Raw genomic sequence first — 23,258 nt, forward strand, 5'->3', positions numbered from 1 at the left:
TGTGTGTGTGTGTGTGTTTGTGTGTATGTGTTTGTGTTTGTGTGTGTGTGTATGTGTTGGATGTATCCAGATGTTCTAAAGCTGCAGATGTTGTAAAATGATGTAAAATGACTGAGAAAGCTGTACTGTGTAAACACTGAGAACTGAGTTATAATAAAATCAGTAGCAAGAGTTCATCATATTTCTAGAGTGAATGTTATCAGTTCTCAAGGCAGATGACTAACAAAAAAACATATAAATAGATAATTATGGTATCTATTATTTATCATTTAATAGCTTCATTTAATAACTGCTATTATTGTGCATAAAATATCAAACATTGTTAACATGGCAACTGATTCCAAACTTTTGAATGTTAACGATGTTGTAATTGAGTGTGTGAAAAGTATGAAAACATGTACATATAGTAATGTAGGAGCTCCACTGTTTTAGTCCAACCTGGTCGAACGGTTTGATGAAATATTCTTATACGTCTGGAGAAGTTGCGTGAATTGAATGAGATGCTGCTGAAGACAGAACCTAAAATTACGTTTGAGTGGAACAGGCACTTTTGAGGCGAATCTGGCACAGATAGTCTGGCGTTACCTACGTGATTGAACGCTCAGCATATCAATGACCCTGTTCAAAGAGGAGATGGAGCTCCCAACACAAAGACGTCCTTATTGAAATGAGGAGGACGCCGTCCTGTTAAATGTGGAAGAGTGAGAAACCTTTCAGAGTCTCTGTCTGCTTCTCAGCCTTGTTTTCAGCCACACTTTTCCACCAGCCTCAGTGGACTGAGAAGGAGGTGAATTAGAACATGACAGTCAAGTGGAAGAATGTGTCAGTGTGATCTTTGTTTAATAAATAAAACAGGCGGTCAGGTAAAACTTCACATTGTCTGACCTCTCAGACATAACACATTACATTACAACTCAGTATGCAATACAGACACTTAACAATCTATTAAAAGGTGTTTCAAAAGATTCCATTCATTCTAGGATACCAAAACAACGCTTAAAGGGGAATTCCATCAATTTTCTGAATTTCTGAATAGTTCAACGGTTGTAAATAAAGTCATTCAGAGTGCTCTGAATGAAAATGTTTATTATAAACATTTCTAACACTTTCCCCAACTTCTTCCTTCTGACGTTCATATTTCTCTCGCTGATGCAGATCAAGTCATATAATATCAATCTATTGTTATAATTAATTGTTATTATTATATTCATTACAATATATTGTTATCATTACATTCATGGTCCAATACATTGTGCTGGTATCTGTACTGGTCTATCTACCACTTGCACAATGAAATCGTCGTAGTCCAAAGAAAAACAGATCAACAAGTATCTCCAAAATGGTAAACGGTAAAAAGGGCAAAACATTCTCTACTTTCATTGCCTTCATACTTTCATAAGTTGTGCTGTGTATTTATTTTTGTATTGTCTTGTTTTACTGCACTCTGTGTGTATAGTCTCCTTCCTATTGACTTACTGTGTGGCCCTGTAAGAAATGCCATGCTTACTGGAGGAATATAATTGTATTTATATGTTATATTGTTCCACTGATCGTGTGGGGTTCCGATGATTATAACGTTCATAATGTTGATAATGAAAAGTGGAGTTGAGGCCCCAGCGAGGATCGAACTCGCGACCCCTGGTTTACAAGACCAGTGCTCTAACCACTGAGCTATGGAGCCATGCACACCCGCCTGAAAATATAGTATAAAGACTGTGGAAGACTTTACTTCACGTATATTGATATCATCACTCAAATCATTCATGTTCGTCTGCAATCCTGTGCTGATGTATTAGAATGTTTTCCGCGTATATCTAGGCTACTTATCAAGTGGCCACTGTTTGCTAGCGGTTAGCTCACTTCAAACACAGCTAGTGCACCATTCTAGCTTAGCTACACATGCTTTACCAAATATTAGGGTTAAATGTTCTGTAACACAACTATTTTGAGGTTAGTTTGTGTTTTTCTGTGATCGATTTGCTGTTATATACCGCGTATCAGTCTATCGAGTAACGTTAGCCAAGGATGGCTAGCCAGCTAACTCGTCTAAACACAGCTAAAGTCGCCTCTGATAGCTAAACTAACTTTATCTCCCTATCCAGTTAAATATGACTTACAAACCTCTTTAGCTAGGCTGATTACGGGCTGTGCTATGTTATAGATGTTAACCTATATAAGTTATACCTACTTAAACATGACTTTTGTTTCGGATAAATATAGGTAGTTGTGATCAGCTAGTGCTAAATGGGGGGCATTAGGCCTCTATGATCACTAATATGGAGGATATTCGGTCCAAATGAAATCTTGAGCTGTATTATTATGATAAATGATTTGTGTTGCATGTTGAATTTCCATCAGTGTTCACTGTCATGCTGGGAGAGACAACGATGCTGGCTGTGGAGGTGAGCAAGAAAAGCACAAACACTTCTAAAGACAGCACAATTCAATCACCGTTGTCCTTGTCTACCTAGACATACACCGATCAGTCATAACATTAAAACCACCTCCTTGTTTCTACACTCATTGTCCATTTTATCAGCTCCACTTATCATTATCTGTGATCTTTGTAGTTCTACAATTACAGACTGTAGTCCATCTGTTTCTCTGCATACTTTGTTAGCCCCCTTTTCACCCTGTTCTTCAATGGTCAGGAGCCCCACAGGACCACAAGAGCAGGTATTATTTGGGTGGTGGATCATTACCACTACTACTATTACTACTACCGTGACACTGACATTGTGGTGGCGTGTTAGTGTGTGTTGTGCTGGTCTGAGTTGATCAGACACAGCAGTGCTGCTGGAGTTTTGTAACACTCTGTCCACTCTATTAGACACTCCTACCTTCTTGGTCCACCTTGTAGATGTAAGACATTTTTGGTTGATGTGATGTTATCAGTCCAGCAGCGACACTGAGGTGTTTAAAAACTCCAGCAGCTCTCCTGTGTCTAATCCACGCGTACCAGCGCAACACACACTAACACACCACCACGTCAGTGTTAGTGCAGTGCTGAGAATGACCCATTATATAAGATACACTATATAGACAAACATATTGGGACACCTACACATTATACCTGCAGGAGCTTTAATGACATCCCATTCCAAATCCATAGGCATTAATATGGAGTTGGTCCCCCTTTGCAGCTATAACAGCTTCCTCTCTTCTGGGAAGCTTTCTACAAGATTTTGTCTGTGGGAATTTTTGCCCATTCATCCTGAAGAGCATTTGTGAGGTCAGACATTGATGTTGGACGAGAGGACCTGGCTCACAATCTCTGTTCTAGTTCATCCCAAAGGCGTTTGATGGGGTTGAGGTCAGGGCTCTTTGAGGGCCAGTTAAGTTTTTTCAACCCAAACTCACCCAGCCATGCCTTTATGGACCTTGCCTTATGCACTGGGGCTCAGTCCTGCTGGAACAGAAAAGGTTCTTCCCCAAATTGATCCCACAAAGTTGGAAGCATGCAATTATCCAAAATGTCTGAAGCATTAAGATTTCCCTTCACTGAAACTAAGGGTTCTAGACCAACCCCTGAAAAACAACCCCATAACATCATTCCTCCTCCACCAAACTTTACAGCTGGCACAGTGCAGTCAGGCAGGTAACGTTCTCCTGTCCTTCGCCAAACCCAGACTCGCCCATCAGACTGACAGATAGAGAAGTGTGATTCATCACTCCACAGAATATTCCACTGCTCCAGAGTCCACACTGGCAGTGCTTTACACCACTCCATCCGATGCTTGGCATTGTGCTTAGTGATGTAAGGCTTGCATGCAGCTGCTCGGCCATGGAACCAATGCCATGAAGCTTCTGGCGCACAGTGTTTGTGCTGATTTTAATGCCAGAGGAGGATTGGAACTCTGCAGTCATTGAGTCAGCAGAGCGTTGGTGACTTTTATGCACTATGCTCCTCAGCACTCAGCAACCCGCTCTGTAACTTTATGTGGTCTGACACTTCGTGGCTGAGTTGCTGTGGTTTTCGATAATACCACTCACAGTTGATCGTGGAATATCTGGAAGAGAAGAAATTTCGCAAACTGCCTTGTTGCAACGGGGGGCATCCTATTAAAGTACCACATTCGAATTCAGTGAGCTCTTTAGAACGACACATTCTTTCATAAATGTTTGTAAGAGGACTGCTTGGCTAGGTACTTGATTTTATGCATCTGTGGTAATGGGGCTGAATGAAACACCTGAATGAATAGGATACTGGCCAAAGGCATTCAAAAAGCAATTTTAATTGCAAAGATTATAAGAGCTAGATTACAGCAGTTGGTGTAGTGTTCAATTCCTTTGCAAGTGCACCACACTATACCAGTAAGGTTCTTTGGGCAAGACTCCTAACACTACATGTGCCTACATCTATAATATGATTGACCTGTAATTAGCTCTGGATAAGAGGACTTGTACAGATGTTCTGTTTCCCATTCCAAAACTTCCCCCTTAAAATCCGGTAGTTCGTTTTTGTGCTTGCAAAAGGAAAGTAATGACTTATTTATTTGGGTATTTTAGGAAAGAACTGATGCTCCATTTTTACGGTAATTCACAGAATTATTTATTGAGAAATACAAAATAAGAGCTGTGTATTCACATATTTTATGGACCTTAATACACAAGAAGATGCAAGAGTGAACTGCATGATCTGCAACAATTAAAACCTCAAATAAAGATTATGAGCTAAGATTTGTTTTTGATTCAATGGATGAGGTAGACCTATGTGCTACTTTTCGAGGTCAATGTCCCTTTTTCCACCTGAACTTTGCACAGAGGCCATTGTGATTGTATACCTGCACTAACGCTAATGCTCGACATGCTCTGAATGACCGCAAATCACACCTGCATCTTCATAATGAGCACAGTTGTGGGTGCCTACACCCGCATGCTGGCAGTCCAGAAGGGTGTCCTCTGTACCCTCACACTGCACGTCATCCAGCAGGATCTTCAGTTGTTTTCCTTCTCCAAACTCCGAGTGTTTGGAGGCCTTTAGTGCATAGGGGAAGCCCATCTGTCTGCAGACAACAGCAGCGTTCTTGGTGTTCCAGAGATCATCACAGACTGTCCCCCACTCTCCGTTGGCATATATTTCCACTCTCCCACGGTCCTTCCGGCCGTGTGTGTCTCCAGCCAGTCTCACAGCCCCGCTGTATGTGCCCCTCTCAGGCTTGCGCTTGCCTTTTCTGCGTCTGCTTTTACGTGGACGGGACTGCCTGGGAGGTCTGGTTGTTGTAGTGATTGGAGACGGCGTGGTCCTGCCCATGGCCTCCTGCTCCCTGAGGGTGTCCAGTAACTCCTGAAGCCAGTCTTTGGTGGTGACCCGTGGAGGCTCTGTTGGCTGGACTTCAACTTTCGGCTGTTTTGTTGGTGTGTCAACACCAGTTAATGCTGTGCAGAAGACATTTTAATCATTTAATAAGTTAGAATATTTTGGCTGTGTAGTGCAGTATCATGATATTTGAAATGATGGTACTGTAACATTATGAAATATTGGTTATTGCATAAATATTAATGCCAATTAATTGAGGGACATTTGAAAATAATGCAAAAAGGCTAATTATTTTGCTATTTTAATACAACACCTTGACTAGAGATGCACTGATATGGGAATTGTGGGACAATGTTACTTATATGTTTATATATATATATATATATATATATATATACTGCATTCTTAGAAATTTGCTATGATACCATTAATGCAGTACTTATTTTCACATTAATATCAGTGTAGATTGGTACTGTGGTTAATGCTGAATCATTTAATAAGGCTAATAATTATGCTATTTTAGGACAATATCTTCATGTTCAAATTATGCTACGCTAAAATACATGCAATATTTATTATTCCTACCAGCTAATGCTGTGGAGGTGATAATTCACACACATTTGATGTGAAATGCTAATAATGGCAAATGATTGCATTATGTAATAATTCTGACAGGCCTAATGCTGTGGAGGATGTGTTTTAACATCAGCTAATAAGACTGATTATTTTGCTATTTTCATACAATATACTCGCCTTTGAAAAGCATGCTAAGGCAACATTAATGCAATATCCATCAATTTTATCACACGTCATATAACCAGGACTATATTCCTAAGCATTGTCCAAACCCAACAGGTACTGCCAAGATATCTGTACAAACTCAGGTGTTATAAACAGAAAACTAGAGACCATAACACATTATAAGAAGTATGAAGCCTTTGGTGGGCTAGAAAACATACTTTCCTTTGGCCTGAACTTTATGAGGTTGCTCTTGACTCGGACTGGAATGGGGTCATAATGGCATTTTCTCGGAGGAGCACGTCTGTGATAAAATAAACAATCCTCTTTAATCTGTTCCCCAACAGACACAAGCTTGTGTAATCAACACAAATCAGATACAAACAAACTGATGAATTTTCTGAGGAAAACATTTCAAAAGTAAATACTACGCTGAAACAAGACAGAGAGCAGAAATCACATTACAGCTGTGGAGAACTTGGCCAGCTAACTTAATCCATGCCAGTGAGAGAGAGATTTAGATGACAGCAGTGCAGCGTGGTGCCAAGCCAGGCTTTTCACTTCATATGAGCTCAGTCTCAGCGGACAGTAACTTATAAGCTAGTTTTTTTTTCATGCAATGGAAGACTGAACTCCACTGTACATTTAAAGTAACATCTAAAGACACTTGTTTTCTGTGTAGTGACTGTGCAGCTTAATAATGAGCAGATGTGCATTCACTTAAGAAGCTTCTTTTCAGGAAGAATCAATTGCGCTGACGCAGCACATTCTGAACTGTGGTTGTGGCCTAAAGTTCTTACCGAGAGGGATCAACGATTTTATACACAACACCACTGGCTGACGTTGCACTTGGAACTCCAGTGGACATGAAGTAGAGTTCACCTAATCACACAGACAGAATGAGCAGAGACACAAAGCATTCAGGTCATTACCTGAGCTCACTGTCATAACAAATCCTTGTGTTTGTGATGCTAATTTTACAGGAGAAGAAACAAACGCTTTTACTTTTAGTGTCTGTTAAAGGACCCATATACTGACGGAAGTCCGGAGAGGCCATGAGCTGCTGCTATAATTTTCTGGATTGATATTTTAAGATAGCAAGTTAATTATCTTGTGATCTCAAGTTAACAACTTTGTTATCTTGAGATCACAAGACAATTAACTAATTCTCTCAAGATAACAGAAGTAGTATCACAAGATACTTAACTGTTTATCTGAAGATAACAACTTTGTTATCTTGAGATCACAAGATAATTAACTCGTTATCTCCAGATAACAATCCAGAAAATTATAACTACCTCATGGCCTCTCCGGACTTCTGTGTATACCACGTTTTTCTTTTGTTTTTTTTCCCTTGAGGTCCACAAATAACATCTGTGTAGTTTCATGTACCAAAAATGTTCATAATTCATTTTTACATGACCATTTTCCAAAGACTGGGCAGAGCTAAGCTGCTGTAGGTCAGGGATCGGAAACCAAAATGTTAAGAAGAGCCATTTTGACCTTTCACCAAAAATCAACCACATTGGGAGCCACAACATTTCATGTCCATTTTATTGAAGTAATGTTTTACCATCTTGGCTTCTTAATATGCTAGCTAATGTCCTGGTGTAGACTAAACAAATATAATGTAAACGAAAACGCAGACTTACTTTAGTTCAGCTACAGCCGCTTTTCTCATATCTCTGGCAGGAAACTTTTCCTCAAAAGTAGAATAGTTTGTTGTAAATTGTCTCTCAACGTTAGACTTTTTACGCGGCTGAAGTCGCTTCTCATTGGCCAGCTTCTTGTTCAAATTTTCCCATTCCACCTTAAATGGTGTCTGAGAGGCCAGAATGTAACTGCTGCACAATTTAAGGTGGAACAGGAAAATTTGAAAAAGAAGCTGCCAAGTGAGAATCTGACATCAGCTTCGTGACTTTTTAGTGTTTGACAGTTTCCAACTGCAGATTAAATGTATCAGGAAACCAGCTGGAGTGATTATAAATGCAAATAAGTCCAAATTATTGATGTTCGTCTTAAATCTTTATCTTTGCCCTTATGTTAGCTACTAGCTAGACGAGATTGTTGTCTGCATTGCTATTGTGGCCAGCAGTCTGCACGCCAGCCTTCAGGTTTAAAGGTTAGTAAATTAGCAGTTCTACATTAACTCCAGCGTTTCAGACCGTTAAGACTGTGTTATAAGGATAAGCAGAGCTTTATTTTACTGTAAAGGAGGATTATTTTATTTTACCTATAAATCTAATTCTGATGTGAATCCACAACAGGACGGTAAAAGAGCCACATGCGGCTCCACAGCCGCATGTTACCGACCCATGCACTAAGTTATAGTTATTTATCAGGTAAGTGATATTTTTATGACATAATTATTTTGTAAGTTCCAAGACGGTCAAACTAAATTAAACTGAAATACCCAACTGCTTCAACAAAGTGTTTTAACTTAAAACAGTAAGTTACCTGGTTACCTTAAACTCTTGAGTACAATGAAGTTCAAGTAACAAATTAACAGAAGGAAGATTATTGTTCTACAGTGTAAGTATTAACTGGGTAAGTGTGAGGTACAAACTTCGAAGTGCTAATTATTGTGAGAGAAATGGAGATAAACACCAGGCAGTCTGACTTAATTACACTGACATGTAACATAATAACCTATTTCATAATTGGATGATTGTTTGGCATGTTCACACCACATTTCTCTGTAATGCCTCAGGTATAAGCAGGAAAGTAAACTGGAAACACCTCTCAGTACCAGGCAGTTATACTTATATGTAAAAGTTTAAACAACCCCAGTCAAAGTACATGTTTTGTTGATTTGTTGAGTGAAAACAAGTGAACACATCGACCACAGGGAACAAATAATGTGGCACTTTTCTGTAACTTTTACTGCACAATTTCTACGTATTATTTCTACTTATATTCTGACATATTGGAAAATAAAACATAAAAGAATAACCTTTACACAGGCAATTTGATTTTTTCCAATATATTAAATTCAGCAAATAAACAGTAAATGTGCAATAAAATATGCAGACGTGTGTTCTCACAAAACAGAATTTAACGAGGGGTCCTTAAACTTTTGCATACAACTGCATGAAAAGGTGATACAACTTATAGTATGTACCTGTCTGGTACTTAGAAACAAAACTGAATCTGAAGCAATGATTCTTACTGTAGTTTTACTGGGTCTTAAAGACTTTTTCCAGTAACTTTCCACCCCAAACATGTAACATTAGAGAGAAAGTTAGTGTGAGTTTGTTTTTGCTTTCAACTTTGTTACTGCAAATTATTGTACACTGTTTTTATTCAATTATGAGACAATTTACTATGTCCTGTTTACATCCTGCTCAGTGTAATTTAGTCAGACTGTTTTGATGTTTTTTTTTTTTTTTACCCAAAATGGCTACACAGTACTTTGGAGTTTGTACCTCACATGTATCTGGTTAATACCAGAACTTCAGGGACAATAAAAAAGCGCTACTGTTTCTTTTTTATGGTGTATAAAAACCCTAGAAAATGTGGAGTTTTGAGGTTTTGATATGACAGTGACAGTTTATGGAAGAAGTGAGAACTATAAATAGCTACAAATGTACTCCTGTCAGTGATAAACACTTTTAACTGCACATCTCTTAACTGTAAAGGAGTTTTGGCAACGTGTGAGCAGCCTGGGAAGGAACTTCATGCTCTTTGGCGTCATACCTGCCTCATCCTCTGCGAAAGAAATGATATACTGGTAGTAGTTATTGATGAGGCCTGGAAATGCACAGGTCTGGCCCAAGCCCATACAGATCTCACTGTAGACCCACTTCCGTGTGTTCCTGTTCTCCTTTAGGCTCATCATACGTCTGCAGGACACAAACGTTTACATTATTTAACGTCTACGCTGCAAAAAATTATATCCCGGCAGGTGACATCATTTTAAAGGGCCCATATCATAGAAAACCAAAATTTCCTCACCTTTTTGTTAACATTGTTAAAGTTTCAAAACATGCCGTTCACTCCTCAGTCCATACAGTTCATATATAGAAGCTAAGTTGCAAAAAAAGCCTGTTTTGATTTGTTGTTTTAGTGATGTCACAAAATCCAACACATTTACATATATCTACCTATTTGGCGTACAGCAGTTTGTCCCCGCCCACTCATGTAGAAGTTATTAGGAGGGTTTCAGCCCAGACTGATTTTTGATTTAAGTACAACAGAGGCCATGTATGTCCATCAGTCTTAAAGGTACAGTAACAAACACAGCCTATTTCAAAGGATAAAAAGAGGCAAGAAAATGGATATGTAAATATGAATTATGGCCGTTTTTGGTACACAAAACCTTATAAGTGCACCTCAGGAAAAAAGAAACAAGTATATGTACAATATGAGCCCTTTAAATCTAGTCAATTTATCTAATATGTTGCAGTTTGAGATTGTTGTGAGAGTACTATCAAAGTATATAACTTATTTCTACATATTTGTACTTATTTTAAGTAATTTTATGTGTTGAAAGATCTTTTCCAATAAAATGAGAACTGGCTTGTTAAACTGTGTTAAACTGTATTAAATGTCCAGCATCCAAATGTTCAGTGGCAGTCCACTTCCACAAGTATTCTAGTTAAATACTATATGCATAACCTATAGTATACACACACACACATTTTCTAAATCGCTTATCCTTCTCGGTCATGGGTATAGTATATACAATCGTATGCAAAAGTTTGGGCACCCCTTGTCAAATTATGTTTGTTGATTTTCTGAGTGAAAGTAAGTTAACAAATTCTCTATTTATACACTTAATTTAAAAGATTAAACATAAAATGTAGCCTGTGCAAATTTTTTACAATATGCTAAACTTAGCAATAAAATTGGCACAAAAATGCCATGTTTAAGTTTATTCTAAAGTTTGTTCATTTGAAGAGGATGTGTAAACTTATTTTTGCTTAGAAAATCAAAACAAAACATAACTTCCCTTGGGGTGTTCAAACTTTTGCACACGACTGTATGTGATGTTTCCTCAGAACTGGAGGTAATTTCACACTTTTTAACACTTACCCACTCATGAAGTCTCCAAATATGTACATTCCATTCAAATTGGGGCATTCACAGCCTCTGTACACATATCCTCCTGTTACTGATTTGCCCATTTTATGGGGATATGCATAAATTGGAAGAACGTCATCTAAAGAGAACAAAAAAATTGCATGATTAATGCCAGCTACTTAATTAATTTTGCAATATTTATAACATTACACATCAGTCCCTAAATGAGAAAACCAACATTTCTTTGACTGTATTGCTGTCCACTAACACAGGATGCACACCTAAAGAGCTGTTGGCACAGAGTTTCTTGTCATAACAAGAGAAGCCTTCTTTTGCTCTCCAGCCATAGTTCCTGCCTTTCTCCACTATATCTATCTCTTCATATTTATTCTGGCCCACATCTCCACAGAAGATGCGTCCTTTCCCTTCTTTGGTGTGAGGGTCCCCTCTGTCCACAGAGCACCTCCACATGTTCCGCACCCCATAGGCATACACCTCCGGCCGAGCATCGCGATCATGGACAAATGGATTATCAGGAGGGATTTTGTACAGAGGCCCCCTGTTATTGTCATCCACATCTATGCGTAGGACTTTACCCAGGAGAGCAGATCTAGATATAAAAAAGTCAAACAAATATAAAATTAGTCACCTGAATAACTGCATTTCAGAAAATGCATATTAACCAGGGCAGCCACAAATACTTGGTTATTCATTTGTTATGTTATGCGTTTCTCTATTTAGCAGGCCTGGATTTTCAAATTATCATCCCCCCGTCAAGGTATTTGGTGGTCCCTATCTGGCTGCCTTTTTTGGATGGTCAGTGAAGGCCTATACAGCACCACAATGGCAGCATACCTCAATGAAGATTACGAATTGAAATTGGGCAGCTGAAATGTTCATAATAAAGATAGAAAATTTATCAACTTAGAACATTATCAAACTTAAAAACCCAAACTGTCAAGCATCCTAGCTAAAGCATACCCCCACGATGGGTGGGGAAAATGTTGTTCTATTCCATTTATATCTTACCTTTGATGACAGTTTGCAGATCACTGCTGACAAGGACGATGCACCTTTTCTCTTTAACTCACGTTTTCTCTTTAACTCAACCCAATTTTATATTTGTCTTGTAAATGGTAGTCCTCTACTCTGTGGAGGTATCAGGTCTTGCTTTCGCAGTCCTCCAGACACATCTTTTGAACACTTGGAGCTTCAAATTTAAAGTACATTCACAGGAATGCTAGTTCACTACTAAAAACCCTGAAAACTTGTCTGAAGCAATGGAGGATAGTTGTACAGTTGTTGAGCAGTGATTGGAGGAGAAAACGATCAGCAGTTTAGGAAAGACATGGAGAGCATCTGGATTATGACTGGCTGAAACTTTCACTTTTTTTCTTTCACTTTGCTATTGCTCCCCTGCTGGCTTGGACTCCTAGGAATGCTGCCATAAAACCCATTGGATTGGAAAGCTTTGCCTTTTTTAGCCACAAAAATAGGCCAATAAAGCTAAAAGAACAAAGATGCTGATGAGAAAAATGCTCAGCGTGCAAGTGAAAAAATAGACTGGATGAGTAAAACTTAATAGATCAGAAGGGCTTGTGTTTTGACAGGTGTAAGAAGTGTGTCTAACACAGCTGGTGTGGACTAAAGCACTGATTAAAATGAATGTGTATCTGTTCCCTCAGGCAGTCAACTGAGAAACACTTTATATGTTGTTTTTATGGCTGATTTTGAAAACAAGTATTTGTGCATTCGTTCAGAAACAGATGGTTATTCAAAGCCTGCTGCTCTGTCTAGGCCTAATATTACTGTAATGTAATGTAATGCTACTTTACTTTCCATCTTAGTGCCAAGACAGACTGTAACATATGTAACTAATATGATGTTTCTTTTTTGGAATCATCTGGTAAGAAATAACATTTCTAATAACTTAATCACTCAGACAGAATAGAAAGAGAAGTGCAGCATTCATTAGATCATGATGAAGAGATTTAATTGCACCCAGTCAATGTGAAAAGAACTATGACCCAGTGAACCAGGAGCATGAAGGAAATTCAGAACAGAGTGCTTAACCACTTAAGCAAGGATTATGGCTCTTTTTGTGTCTTAATGCAAAACACACCACCAGTTTGGGTGATTGTTTTTCCAGACTTACTTGTTCTGTGCATTTCCAAATTTTCCAAAAGGATCTCCGGCCATGCCACCATCCCCAGTGAAGATATACAAGTACCCATCATCAGCAAAGAGAAGCTGGCCTCCGTTATGATTAGAGGCAGGTTCATCGATCTCCAATATAACTCTGAGAAAACAACAGCATTCTGTGAGTCAGTGAAAACTCCAACAAACATCAAGTTATCCTGGAAACATGAGAAAAAAGTCTAGGTCAGACGTCGGCAACCCAAATGTTAAGAAGAGCCATTTTGTCCTTTCAACAAAAATCAAACCACCTTGGGAGCCACAACATTTTATGTCCATTTTATCATCTTGGCTGTAAAAATGTCTCGGTATGTGCTAATGTGGTAGTATAGGCTAAAAATTAAATATAAATGAAAATGCAGACTTACTTTGCTCTGCTTTAAGCTTTAGCTCAGCTTTTCTCGCATCTCCGCCAGGAAACTTTTCCAAAAGCGGAATAGTTTCTTGTAAAATGTCTCTCAACATTTGATTTTTATGAGGCTGAAGTCAGCTTCTCATTCACCAATGTGACTGCTGCACCATTTAAGGTGGAACAGGAGAGTTCAAACAATATATATGCTACATTAACTCCAGTGTTTAAGACTAGTTATTGTTAAAACTATGTTAGAACGATCAGTAAAGCTTTATTTTACTGCAAAGTAGGATTATTTCATTTTTATCTAAAAATCTAATTCTGCTGTGGAGCCGCAACAGGGCAGAAAAAGAGCCGCATGCTGCCGACCCCTGATCTAGGGCAACCAAAATTATTAAAACAGTGCATTCTCAAAATACCTGTATGGAGTGTGCTCAGTTAGGGCCAACACATCTTGTGTTACTTTAAAGGATCCATGTCATGTAAAAGTAAATTTTCCTCAGTTTCTTTCAACTTGAAAAGTTTGAGGTTGTATGTAAACATTGTTACGGTTTCAAAATGTACCACTGACTCCATACAGTCCATATATATAGGAGTTAAGCTGCAAAAACAGCTTGTTTGGTCTTCACAAAAACCAATGTATTTACATATATCCACCTATTCAGCCTAGAGCACTTTAGCCCCGCCCATTCTATGCTGAAGTTATAAGTAGTGTTTCAGTCCAGACTTCTTTTTGAATGATGCCCAGTACAGGACAGCCAATCAGAACAGAGCTCATTTACATGTATTACTCTTAAAGGCAATGTAGCTTATGTAATAATAAAGAGAGGTTGGAAAATGATCATATAAAAATTAATTATAACTATTTTTGGCATCTACAGTGCCTATAAAAAGTAGTCACCCCCTTTTTCTTGTTTTATGACCATAGAACACTGAATCACCATTATCATTTTTTGACAATAAGCGTTTTTATGACTTTTTTGTGTCAAAGTAAAAACAGATCTTTGCACAGTGATTAAAATTAATTACAAATATAAAACATAATGTCAGTGTTCAACCCCCAGCATGTCAGTTCGTGGAAGATGCACCTTTGGCAGCAAGTACAGCCTTGAGTCTGAGTGGAAAGGTCCCTATTAGCTTTGCACATTTGGACACAGCAATTTTTTCCCATTCTTGTTTGCAAAACTGCTCAAGCTCTGTCAGGTTGCATGGGGATCGTGAGTGAACAGCTTTTCTCAAGTCCAGTCCCAAAATGCAGTTATGGAATAATTGACATAACCTGAAACCCCTCCTCCTTCCCTCCTTGCAATTTTATGCTCTATAAATCCCTACCTTCTGTTTCCCATGACGAAGCCCCACCACTACCCCATCTCCTCCTTGTTCCTAAGTCCTATCGGTCCTCCCACAGTTAAAAAGATGGGGTTGGATGGGAGATTCTAGCTCCAGTCAGAAGCTGCCCAGAACTCCAGCCCAAGACTCAGAGTTCTCTCCCCTCCCCCAGTCAGTCTTCTCTCATACTACCACCATATGTTGAAGGCACAGTCCAAACTCACAAACTCCCTATTAGATTAAGATCTGGACTCTGACTCAGCCACTCCAGAACATTAACATTAACAATGTTGTTTTTAAGCCATTCCTGTGCAGCTTTGGCTGCATGTTTGGGGTTATTGTTGTGCTAGAAGGCAAATCTTCTCCTAAAGCTCAGTGTTTTTTTCTGATTGTATGATGTTTTCCGCCTGGATTTCCCTGTATTTTGCTGCATTCATTCTATTCTCAACCCTCACCTCAAGTCTTCCAGGGCCTGCTGTAGAGAAGAATCCCCACAGCATGATGCTGCCACCACCATGCTTCACAGTGGGGTGGTGTGTTTATGATTATGTGCAGTGGCGTTTAGCCTGATGGCCAAAAAGCTCAATTTTGGTCTCATCAGACCATAAAACCTTCTTCCAGCTGACTGCATAGTCTTCTACGTGCCGTCTGGCAAACCATAGCCGTGAGCTTTATTTAACAGTGGCTTTCTTTTTGCCATTCTTCCATAACCTGTGACTGATGAAACACCCAGGCAACAGCTGTATGCACAGTCTCTCCAAACTCAAACACTGAGGCTTGGAACTCTTTCAGAGATGTCATAGGTCTCTTGGTGGCCTCCCTCACTAGTATTCTTCTTGCGTGGTCACTCAGGTTCTGTGGACAGCAGATTTACAGCTGTGCCATGTACTTTCTATTTCTTAGTGATTGATTTAACTGTACTCCAAGGGATATTCAGTGACTTGAAAACGGTCATGTATGCATCCCCTGAAGGTTTTCAGTCACCTTTTCAGTTTGCTTGGAGTGTTCTTTTGTCCTCTTGTTGTAGATTATACCAAGATACTGACTCACCAGGAGTCAGACCTTCCAGATGGAGGTGTATTTATACTACAATCACTTTGACCCCTGACTATATGACTGCAAATCAAATCAAATCAAATCAAATTTATTTGTATAGCGCTTTTTACAACTGATGTTGCCACAAAGCAGCTTCACAGAAATCCGTTTGATTACGAAAGTCATATTAAAGGGTGAGAATACTTATGCAATCAGGTACTTTGTGTTTTATATTTGTAATTAAATTTAAATCACTTTGCAGAGATCTGTTTTCACTTTGACATAAAAAAGTGTTTCTGTTGATCAGCGTAAAAAAAACAAAAACAAAAAACAAATGAAATCCACTGTGAGTGCATGTTCAATGATACTTTTTATAAGCCCTGTAAACTCACAAAACCTGAACTGAACAATCAGATGTAGGATATGGCCCTTCAACCATTATGTTATCTTCTTTAATTCAGGCTGTTCAGATATATTGTAATTACACAGTCTAGGTCAGAGATAAGCTATGTTCTTGACACAAAATGGGCCAAAAAAACAAGGGTGCTGTTTATTAAAGTGTGTCTTCCTACATACAGTTAAACAGTTTATCTACAAACCTAACAGGATGAACATTATCAGAACATGCTCAGCAGAAAGCCTCACCTTTCTGAACTATGGTCCACCACATTCATGTCTGTGGCAGAGATACGAAACTCGCTGATACGGATCCTCTCGTCGAAGCCCACCTCTACAGAGTAGTAGACATACAGCTTGCCGTTGTATTTGAAGTTGGGATGGAAAACGAGTCCCAGGAAGCCTCGTTCATCTCCCTCCCATGGAGAGGTCAGCACAGCCTTGGTGACGTTGAGGAACGGCGTCTCCAGCTTCGACTTGTCTGGAAGGTACACCCAGACCAATCCGATTTGCTCCGCAACGAAAAACCTGTGGGTGCCGTCGTTGGCGTGCACCATAGCCAGAGGGTTCCTGAGTTCGTTTGCCACCTCCTCAAGGCATAGCTGGAGGCAGCCGTCGGAGTCAGCCGTCACGCGGCCCAGGTTTTTGTTCAGCTGCTCGTTGGTCAGGAGATGAGGGTAGCAGTAGTCTTGGTCATCTAGTTCCAGATACTGACAAAACCTGCTCTGGTTGTGCTGAAGTTCTAATAACTTTGAGTCGTCAGACAGCAGGGAGATGGTGGCCTTGCACTTTGAATAGAACTGAGAGCAGTAATCTGGGCAGAGTCCAGGAATGGACCTCAGGGGTGTGCTGGGGTCTTCAGCATCAAAAAGGTGGGCAGCATAGGGAGAACATTCCTGATGAGAAGAAACAGGAAGAGTGGGGAGGGGGGGTGAGTTTTGGCAGGCTGCGATACTCCTCACTGCTCATGTTCTGCACGTCCACACAGTACTGTTCTGCTTAATCTTTGGACTCAGACTAAATGAGACCATTCTGTCTACTCTTTTTGATACTTTTCATATGTTTTATACATAAAAAATATTCTTTCAGGCTTTAAAATAATACGTTAATACTGAAAGTATCATTTTTACACTTTAAAAAGACACTTTAATACTTACTTTAATATGTAATTCTTCTCTTTAAAATACTTTACATACTTAAAATTACACTTGAAAAAGTTTTGAATAATACTTTAATACTGAAAGTATAACTTTTATACTTAAAATTGTACTTTTTCCACTTAACACTGACACTTTTGAGTACTTTTTAAAACTTTGTATACCTAAAAATGATACTTCAGTATTTTTTAAATCACATTTTAATAATGAAAGTATAATTATTATATCTAAAACTATTTTAAATACCTTTTACACTTTAAAAGATGATACTTTAAAGGGCCCATATCCAACATTGTCCTTATTCTTTTATCCTACATTTTCCCCCTGAGGTCCCCTTATAAAATTTGTGTGGTTCTATGTACAAAAAAAAACATGAGCTCTGTTCTGATTGGCTGTGCCACACTCCTTATAACTTCAGTTTGAATGGGAGGAGCCAAACTGCTATGGGGTGCATAGGTGTATATATGTAAATGAGCTGGTTCTTATGACATCACAGAAATAGTGAATTTAAAATAGGCTGTTTTTGTAGGTTAATTTCCACATGTGGACTGTATGAAGTGTTTACGTAATATGTTTACATATTACTTCAAACTTTATTTCAAAAAAGTGAAGAAAATTCTGTTTTCCGTGATATGGGCCCTTTAATCAATTGAATGATACTTTAATAGGCTACTGAAAGCATAATTCATGTACTTAAAACCATATTTAAAACACTTAATACTGTTATTTTTATATTTAGCTGATGTGGAGATCACTGTTATAGAAAACACAACAGCATTCAAGAGAACTCAGTACTGTCAATTCTCCTCAATGCACTTAAGTCCACTCATACTGAACGGCTACTGACCTGGCAGATGAGGTCCTGAACGTACCCTGCGCAGGTGGCATAGCCAAAATAGTCGAAGTTGTCCATAATCTCGTAAAACTTCCTCATCAGCTGCTGGTCCCTGGCATAGTCGCAGCAGCCGAAGTGCTTGTACATAACGCAGAACCGGAGCTGCTGTTGGGGCTGAAAAGGGGGCTTAAAATCCAAGCACTGAGGATGCAGGAGCACAGGTGCTGCCCAAAACCCCAGCAAACACAGCCAGACGAAATGCAAACGCCACCGAGCGCCGAGTAACTCGCCAAACCAGCGCATGGTGCCTCGTTAATCGGAGCCCAACTTCAGACCCATGGAAGCATGCAGGCGTTATGCAAGCGCGTGCTGAGGGTCCCCCGGGCGTCCTCACCGCCTTTCTGCACTTTTGCACTTTGCCCGGACTGCAATCACGGAAAGTCAGCCTGCGCTTTGTTCGCTCTAACTTATCTGCCGTGCCATCTGTTGGTCATCCTCCCTCTGACTCATCCGTTCATCCCTCCATTTTTTTAATTCAGTGTACAACACCCCTCTGATTTCTCGCCGAGGCGTCACGTTAACAAAGCTCCCACGCGTTTATCCGCTTCTCCTCGCAGACGTGAAGTCACAGGCCACCAAACGCGAGACTTTCCATTCCGGCTCGGCTTTTAGGCTGAAGCTCCGTTCCTGGCATCAGAGACGCCGCGGCGTTCTTGGGAAAATCGTCTATTATGTAACTATAATTAGCTGAGTAAACATCCTCGCTTTCACTTTTACAGTCTCGCTGTTACGTTTCCCGCCTGCTTTTCCCAGTGTGCGCTGTGTTGGAGCGGTTTCAGCTCCACACACTGCCGTCCTGCTCCCCGCTGAGCTGGACATGACGGTGCTGAACAGCTGCTTCTGCTTTAATGCGTCTAACAGGCCCGTCTCAGCTGGGTCACTCTGAAAAGAGCTGTTCTTCTATATCGATTCTTTTAGAGGGTCTCCTATAGATAGTACTAACGTTCTGTTTTATATGGAGCATTCATATTCTATTTTATTCTATTAAAGAAACGAGCGTTCTGTTCTGTTCTATTCTATTGTATTCTATTCTATAAAAGCAATAAAAACATCAGATTTTATTCAATTCTACTTTATTCTGTATGAAGCATTAACATTCTACTCTGTTCTATTAAAACACTAGCATTCTATTCTATTCTACTCCATTCTATTTTATTTTATATGAAGCTTTAACATTCTATTCTATTCTATTCTATTCTATTCTATTCTAGGGCACCAATATTCTATTCTAGTATATTTGAGAAGGCATTGTTATTCTATTCTGTTCTATTGTATTCTATTCTATTCTATTTCACATGAAACATTAACTTTCTGTTCTATTACAACACCAGCATTCTATTCTATTCTATTCTATTCTATTCAATTCTAATCTATGGGCACCAATATTCTATTCTAGTATATTTGAGAAGGCATTGATATTCTATTCTGTTCTATAAAACAGTATTCTATTCTATAAAAGCAATAACATTCTATTTTATTCCATTCTGTTCTTTTCTATATGAGGCATTAACATTCTATTCTGTTCTATTAAAACACAGCATTCTGTTCTATTCTGTTCTATTCTATCCTATATGAACAATTAACATTCTATTGTATTGTATTCCATTCTAAAAAAGCACTAGCATTCTATTCTGTTCTATTATACATGAAGCATTAACACTGTTCTATCCTATTAAAACACTAGCATTCTATTCTATTCTACTCCATATATATTATTCTATTGTATTCTGTTCTATAAAAGCATGACAATTCCATTTTATTCCATTCTATTCTATTCTGTATGAAGCATTAACATTCTATGTTCCATATTCTATTAAGACACTAACATTCTATTCTATTGAATTCTATTCTAAAAAAGCACTAGCATTCTATTCTATTATATATGAAGCATTAACACTGTTCTATCCTATTAAAACACGCATTCTATTCTATTCTACTCAATTCTATTCTATTTTATATGAAGCATTAACATTCTATTCTATTCTATTCTATTCTATTCTATTCTATTCTATTCTATGCTAACAGTAACCGTAGACTTGTGTCTGCAGAGATTCTCAGAAAAGTCTAATTACACTCTCAGCCTTAGTCCAAACATCTCTGTACTTATTGCATCTTCACTGTCACGAGGGCTTTATTATTCTATCTGGAGCTATTTCAGCTTAGTGGTTCCCTTCACTCACAGCTCATTCAGCTTCTTGGGGACTTAGGGACAATTAGCTTTAAATTATTAGTTGAATCACAGCAAAGGCTTATTTCAGGACTACGAATTGATAACAACGACCCAAATGAGAAGAGTTTACTTTTTGGGTTCTCCACAAGTCGACCATGGGTGTATACACTTTGCCCACCAGATGGCGATAGATTCACATCATTCGCCTCTTCAAACTCCTTCCTCAAAATCTCCAAATCAGAACACGCAATAATAACTACATTTATACTTGAAATATAAGGATCAGTCTGACACGCTTTACTGACTCTGCCTCGCTTTCTGATGTAACGTCAGTATATTTACCACCGCACAGGTTTAGTAAAACATACAGGAATCTTTTACGGGAAGCGTTAATTGTGCCTTTAATTACGACGTGCACGTGACGTAATTGAAATTTACAGGTGTAGGTGGGTCTGTTGTTTGAATAAAGACGGAAGGGAGTGAAACTGGTCCGTACTTTCTGTAGTAAATGGTCGCTAATTGCTGAGAAATTGTTGGCTACTGTCCCTTTAAGGGAGCTCAATCTGAGCTGCTGCATGGCTAAAGCCAGCCCACCTCTCCATCAGAGCCTACCTGCTCGCTGAGCTTCGTGGAGCTGGCTGCCTCTCCGAGAGCCTCCTGGACATCAAGATCCTCAGTCACACGTTTGGATCAGAGAGAAAAGCCGAGAAATCGGTGAGAAATCTCGCTTTAGGCGGCGTTGGGCACTGAATAGTTTAGCCAAAGGTAACCGCGGCTGTTTCCTTTCAGTTGCTGGTCGATGTGTGGAGAAAGTTTCCCAACAATATCACTCTTCTGGAGGGAAATGGTGGATTGGAGTGGATTGTGTAAGTAACTGGAGTTATTTTCTGTGTCTTCTGTGATAATTCCTTGGATTTTGAGGACGAGGGTGCTGATTGGTTTCTCTGTGAATGCTGCCAGTGCCATCCTAACACGCTCTGCTGATCCAGGATCAGCGAGGGCGACCAGCCTACTGCACTGGAGCAGAGCTGATCTCCTCATTATTCACCGTGCAGGCTCCGATCTAGACCTGATCAGTGGATCCTTCTGAAACGAGAAGGTCCTCATAGATATAAAGCATCTTCCCTTCTTCGTGGAGTTGTTTTGATCTCTGTAACTTGCTTTGCCTTTCTGGATTTTAAACATCATGAATTTGATTTTAGATTTCCCTGAGCACCATTAGATCACATTCTCCAGGTTCCTTGCGTAGATCCTTATCAGAGGAAGGAATATGGCAAAAAATGTCCAGGACGAGCCGAGGGACGATTTAGGTAAGATATCCGATGAGGAGCTCTTCAGACTCAGCAAAGATGAACTGGTTAGGAGGCTCCGAAAAGTGGACAGTGAGAAGATGAACTTGATGGTGGAGCATGGGAACATGATCAAAGATGTCAATCGGAGGCTGCAGGTTCATCTCCATGAGATACGGAGCTTGAAAGAAGTGAACCAGAAGCTGCAGGACGATAACCAGGAGCTCAGAGAGCTGTGCTGCTTTCTGGACGATGACCGGCAGAAAGGTAAAAAGCTGTCCCGGGAGTGGCAGAGGTTCGGCAGGTACACCGCCAGCGTCATGTGGAAGGAGGTCGGCGTCTACCAGCAGAAACTGAAGGAGCTGGAGGCCAACCAGGAAAGTATAATGCGAGAGAACGTGGAGCTGAAGGAGATCATCCTCATGCTGGAGGAGGAGAGGAATGGTGCTGGATCTAGGAGCTCCATAGACAGCCAGTCCAGTCTGACCAATTTGAACGGAGGCTCTAGTAACGTGAGGGACGTGGGGGACGGAAGCAGCACCTCCAGCACAGGCAGCGCTGGCAGCCCGGATCACCATCACAGTCACGGGCACAAGCCTGCCGAGAGCAAGATAGCATCCATCAGGAGATCTATGGATGACCTTTCGGTCAGCCATCTCCACAGAAGCATCCCCAATGGACTGAACGGTAAGTAAACAGCACGGTTTTCAAAGAGCTCTTAGTGAGAGTGGGGTCTGTTCAATGATTTATCACAAATGGGGTTTTATTTCCATCTGTTTGTCCTCGTAGATGTTCTCTCTTACATTTTAAGATCAAAAGAGTTTGGTATCCCAAGAGGAACGGCTGTTGTGCGCCTTATTCCTCTAAGCATCATTTTATTGTCGTAATATTATTATTTATAATCCAGATGATGTTCAGCCACTACAGTACGAGAGGCGAGATTTTGTGTTTCAGAGTAATTTTGTGGGTGTAGTAAAAAAGCCCGTAACAAATGTATTCTTAACAGCTTGTGGAGGCACTTAACTAAAGAAGTGAGATGCCTTCAGTAATCTCCCTGGGGTAACCAAGGAAACGCGGCATGACACAAGGACTTGTGCCTTTGGGTTTACTTTGTATACAAGGCAGTATTTGCACATGGCCGTGTGAGACAGCTTTTAAACAGAGCAGGCTGGCTGTACAGATGGCATTGCGCTAATTACCTTGGCCTGTGAAGTCAGATCTAATGGGGATTTAACACTCCTGCTCGCTTTGTACGCATTGTAAATTCAGTCAACAGGTCATCAGACACCTCATTGAGAAATAAGAGATGTCATTCGTACAGGTTAATCGCGGAAAATGTATGTTATGTTTGGCTATTAGGTTGTTTATTAACGAATGAACATTGTGATCAGCATTGTACACTCAAGGATCATGATTTAA

At 39.7% G+C, this 23,258-nt stretch overlaps 2 protein-coding genes and 1 non-coding gene across 3 annotated transcripts in view; 1 reads left to right on the forward strand and 2 right to left on the reverse strand.

Annotated features, from left to right (window-relative positions):
- Nucleotides 1–1,608: 1,608 nt before the first annotated feature.
- trnat-ugu lies at nt 1,609–1,681 on the reverse strand. The gene has a single exon. It is a non-coding gene; the product is annotated as a tRNA-Thr (tRNA).
- A 2,845-nt stretch (nt 1,682–4,526) lies between these two features.
- On the reverse strand, nt 4,527–19,148 carry hhipl1 (HHIP-like 1). The gene is made up of 9 exons (XM_036594111.1): nt 18,333–19,148; nt 16,578–17,224; nt 13,176–13,319; nt 11,302–11,630; nt 11,033–11,159; nt 9,695–9,840; nt 6,799–6,880; nt 6,220–6,302; nt 4,527–5,379 (listed from the first exon to the last, which is right to left on the reverse strand). Exons 1-9 carry the CDS (start codon nt 18,621–18,623, stop codon nt 4,796–4,798), a joined length of 2,433 nt encoding a protein of 810 aa, XP_036450004.1. The 5' UTR covers nt 18,624–19,148; the 3' UTR covers nt 4,527–4,795.
- A 1,271-nt stretch (nt 19,149–20,419) lies between these two features.
- Nucleotides 20,420–23,258, forward strand: part of ccdc85ca (coiled-coil domain containing 85C, a) — a 76,421-nt gene continuing 73,582 nt past the window's right edge. Inside the window, exons 1-2 of the mRNA XM_036592982.1 lie at nt 20,420–21,416; nt 21,753–22,526. Of these exons, the coding sequence (XP_036448875.1) occupies nt 21,821–22,526 (706 nt within the window). The 5' untranslated portion in view covers nt 20,420–21,416; nt 21,753–21,820. The remainder of the gene's footprint in view (nt 21,417–21,752; nt 22,527–23,258) is intronic.

This window comes from Colossoma macropomum, unplaced genomic scaffold (genome assembly GCF_904425465.1).
Source record: "Colossoma macropomum unplaced genomic scaffold, Colossoma_macropomum, whole genome shotgun sequence".
NCBI lineage: Eukaryota > Metazoa > Chordata > Actinopteri > Characiformes > Serrasalmidae > Colossoma > Colossoma macropomum.

Bases quoted from the DNA above. Each gene is read 5' to 3' on its own strand.
- hhipl1 (XM_036594111.1), bottom strand. From the start codon at position 18,623: ATGCGCTGGTTTGGCGAGTTACTCGGCGCTCGGTGGCGTTTGCATTTC. The intron at 17,225-18,332 runs GTCAGTAGCCGT...TCTTCTCATCAG, and splicing joins TTCAGGACCTCATCTGCCAG to GAATGTTCTCCCTATGCTGC. The intron at 5,380-6,219 runs GTATGTTTTCTA...TCTTCTGCACAG, and splicing joins AAAGTTCAGGCCAAAGGAAA to CATTAACTGGTGTTGACACA.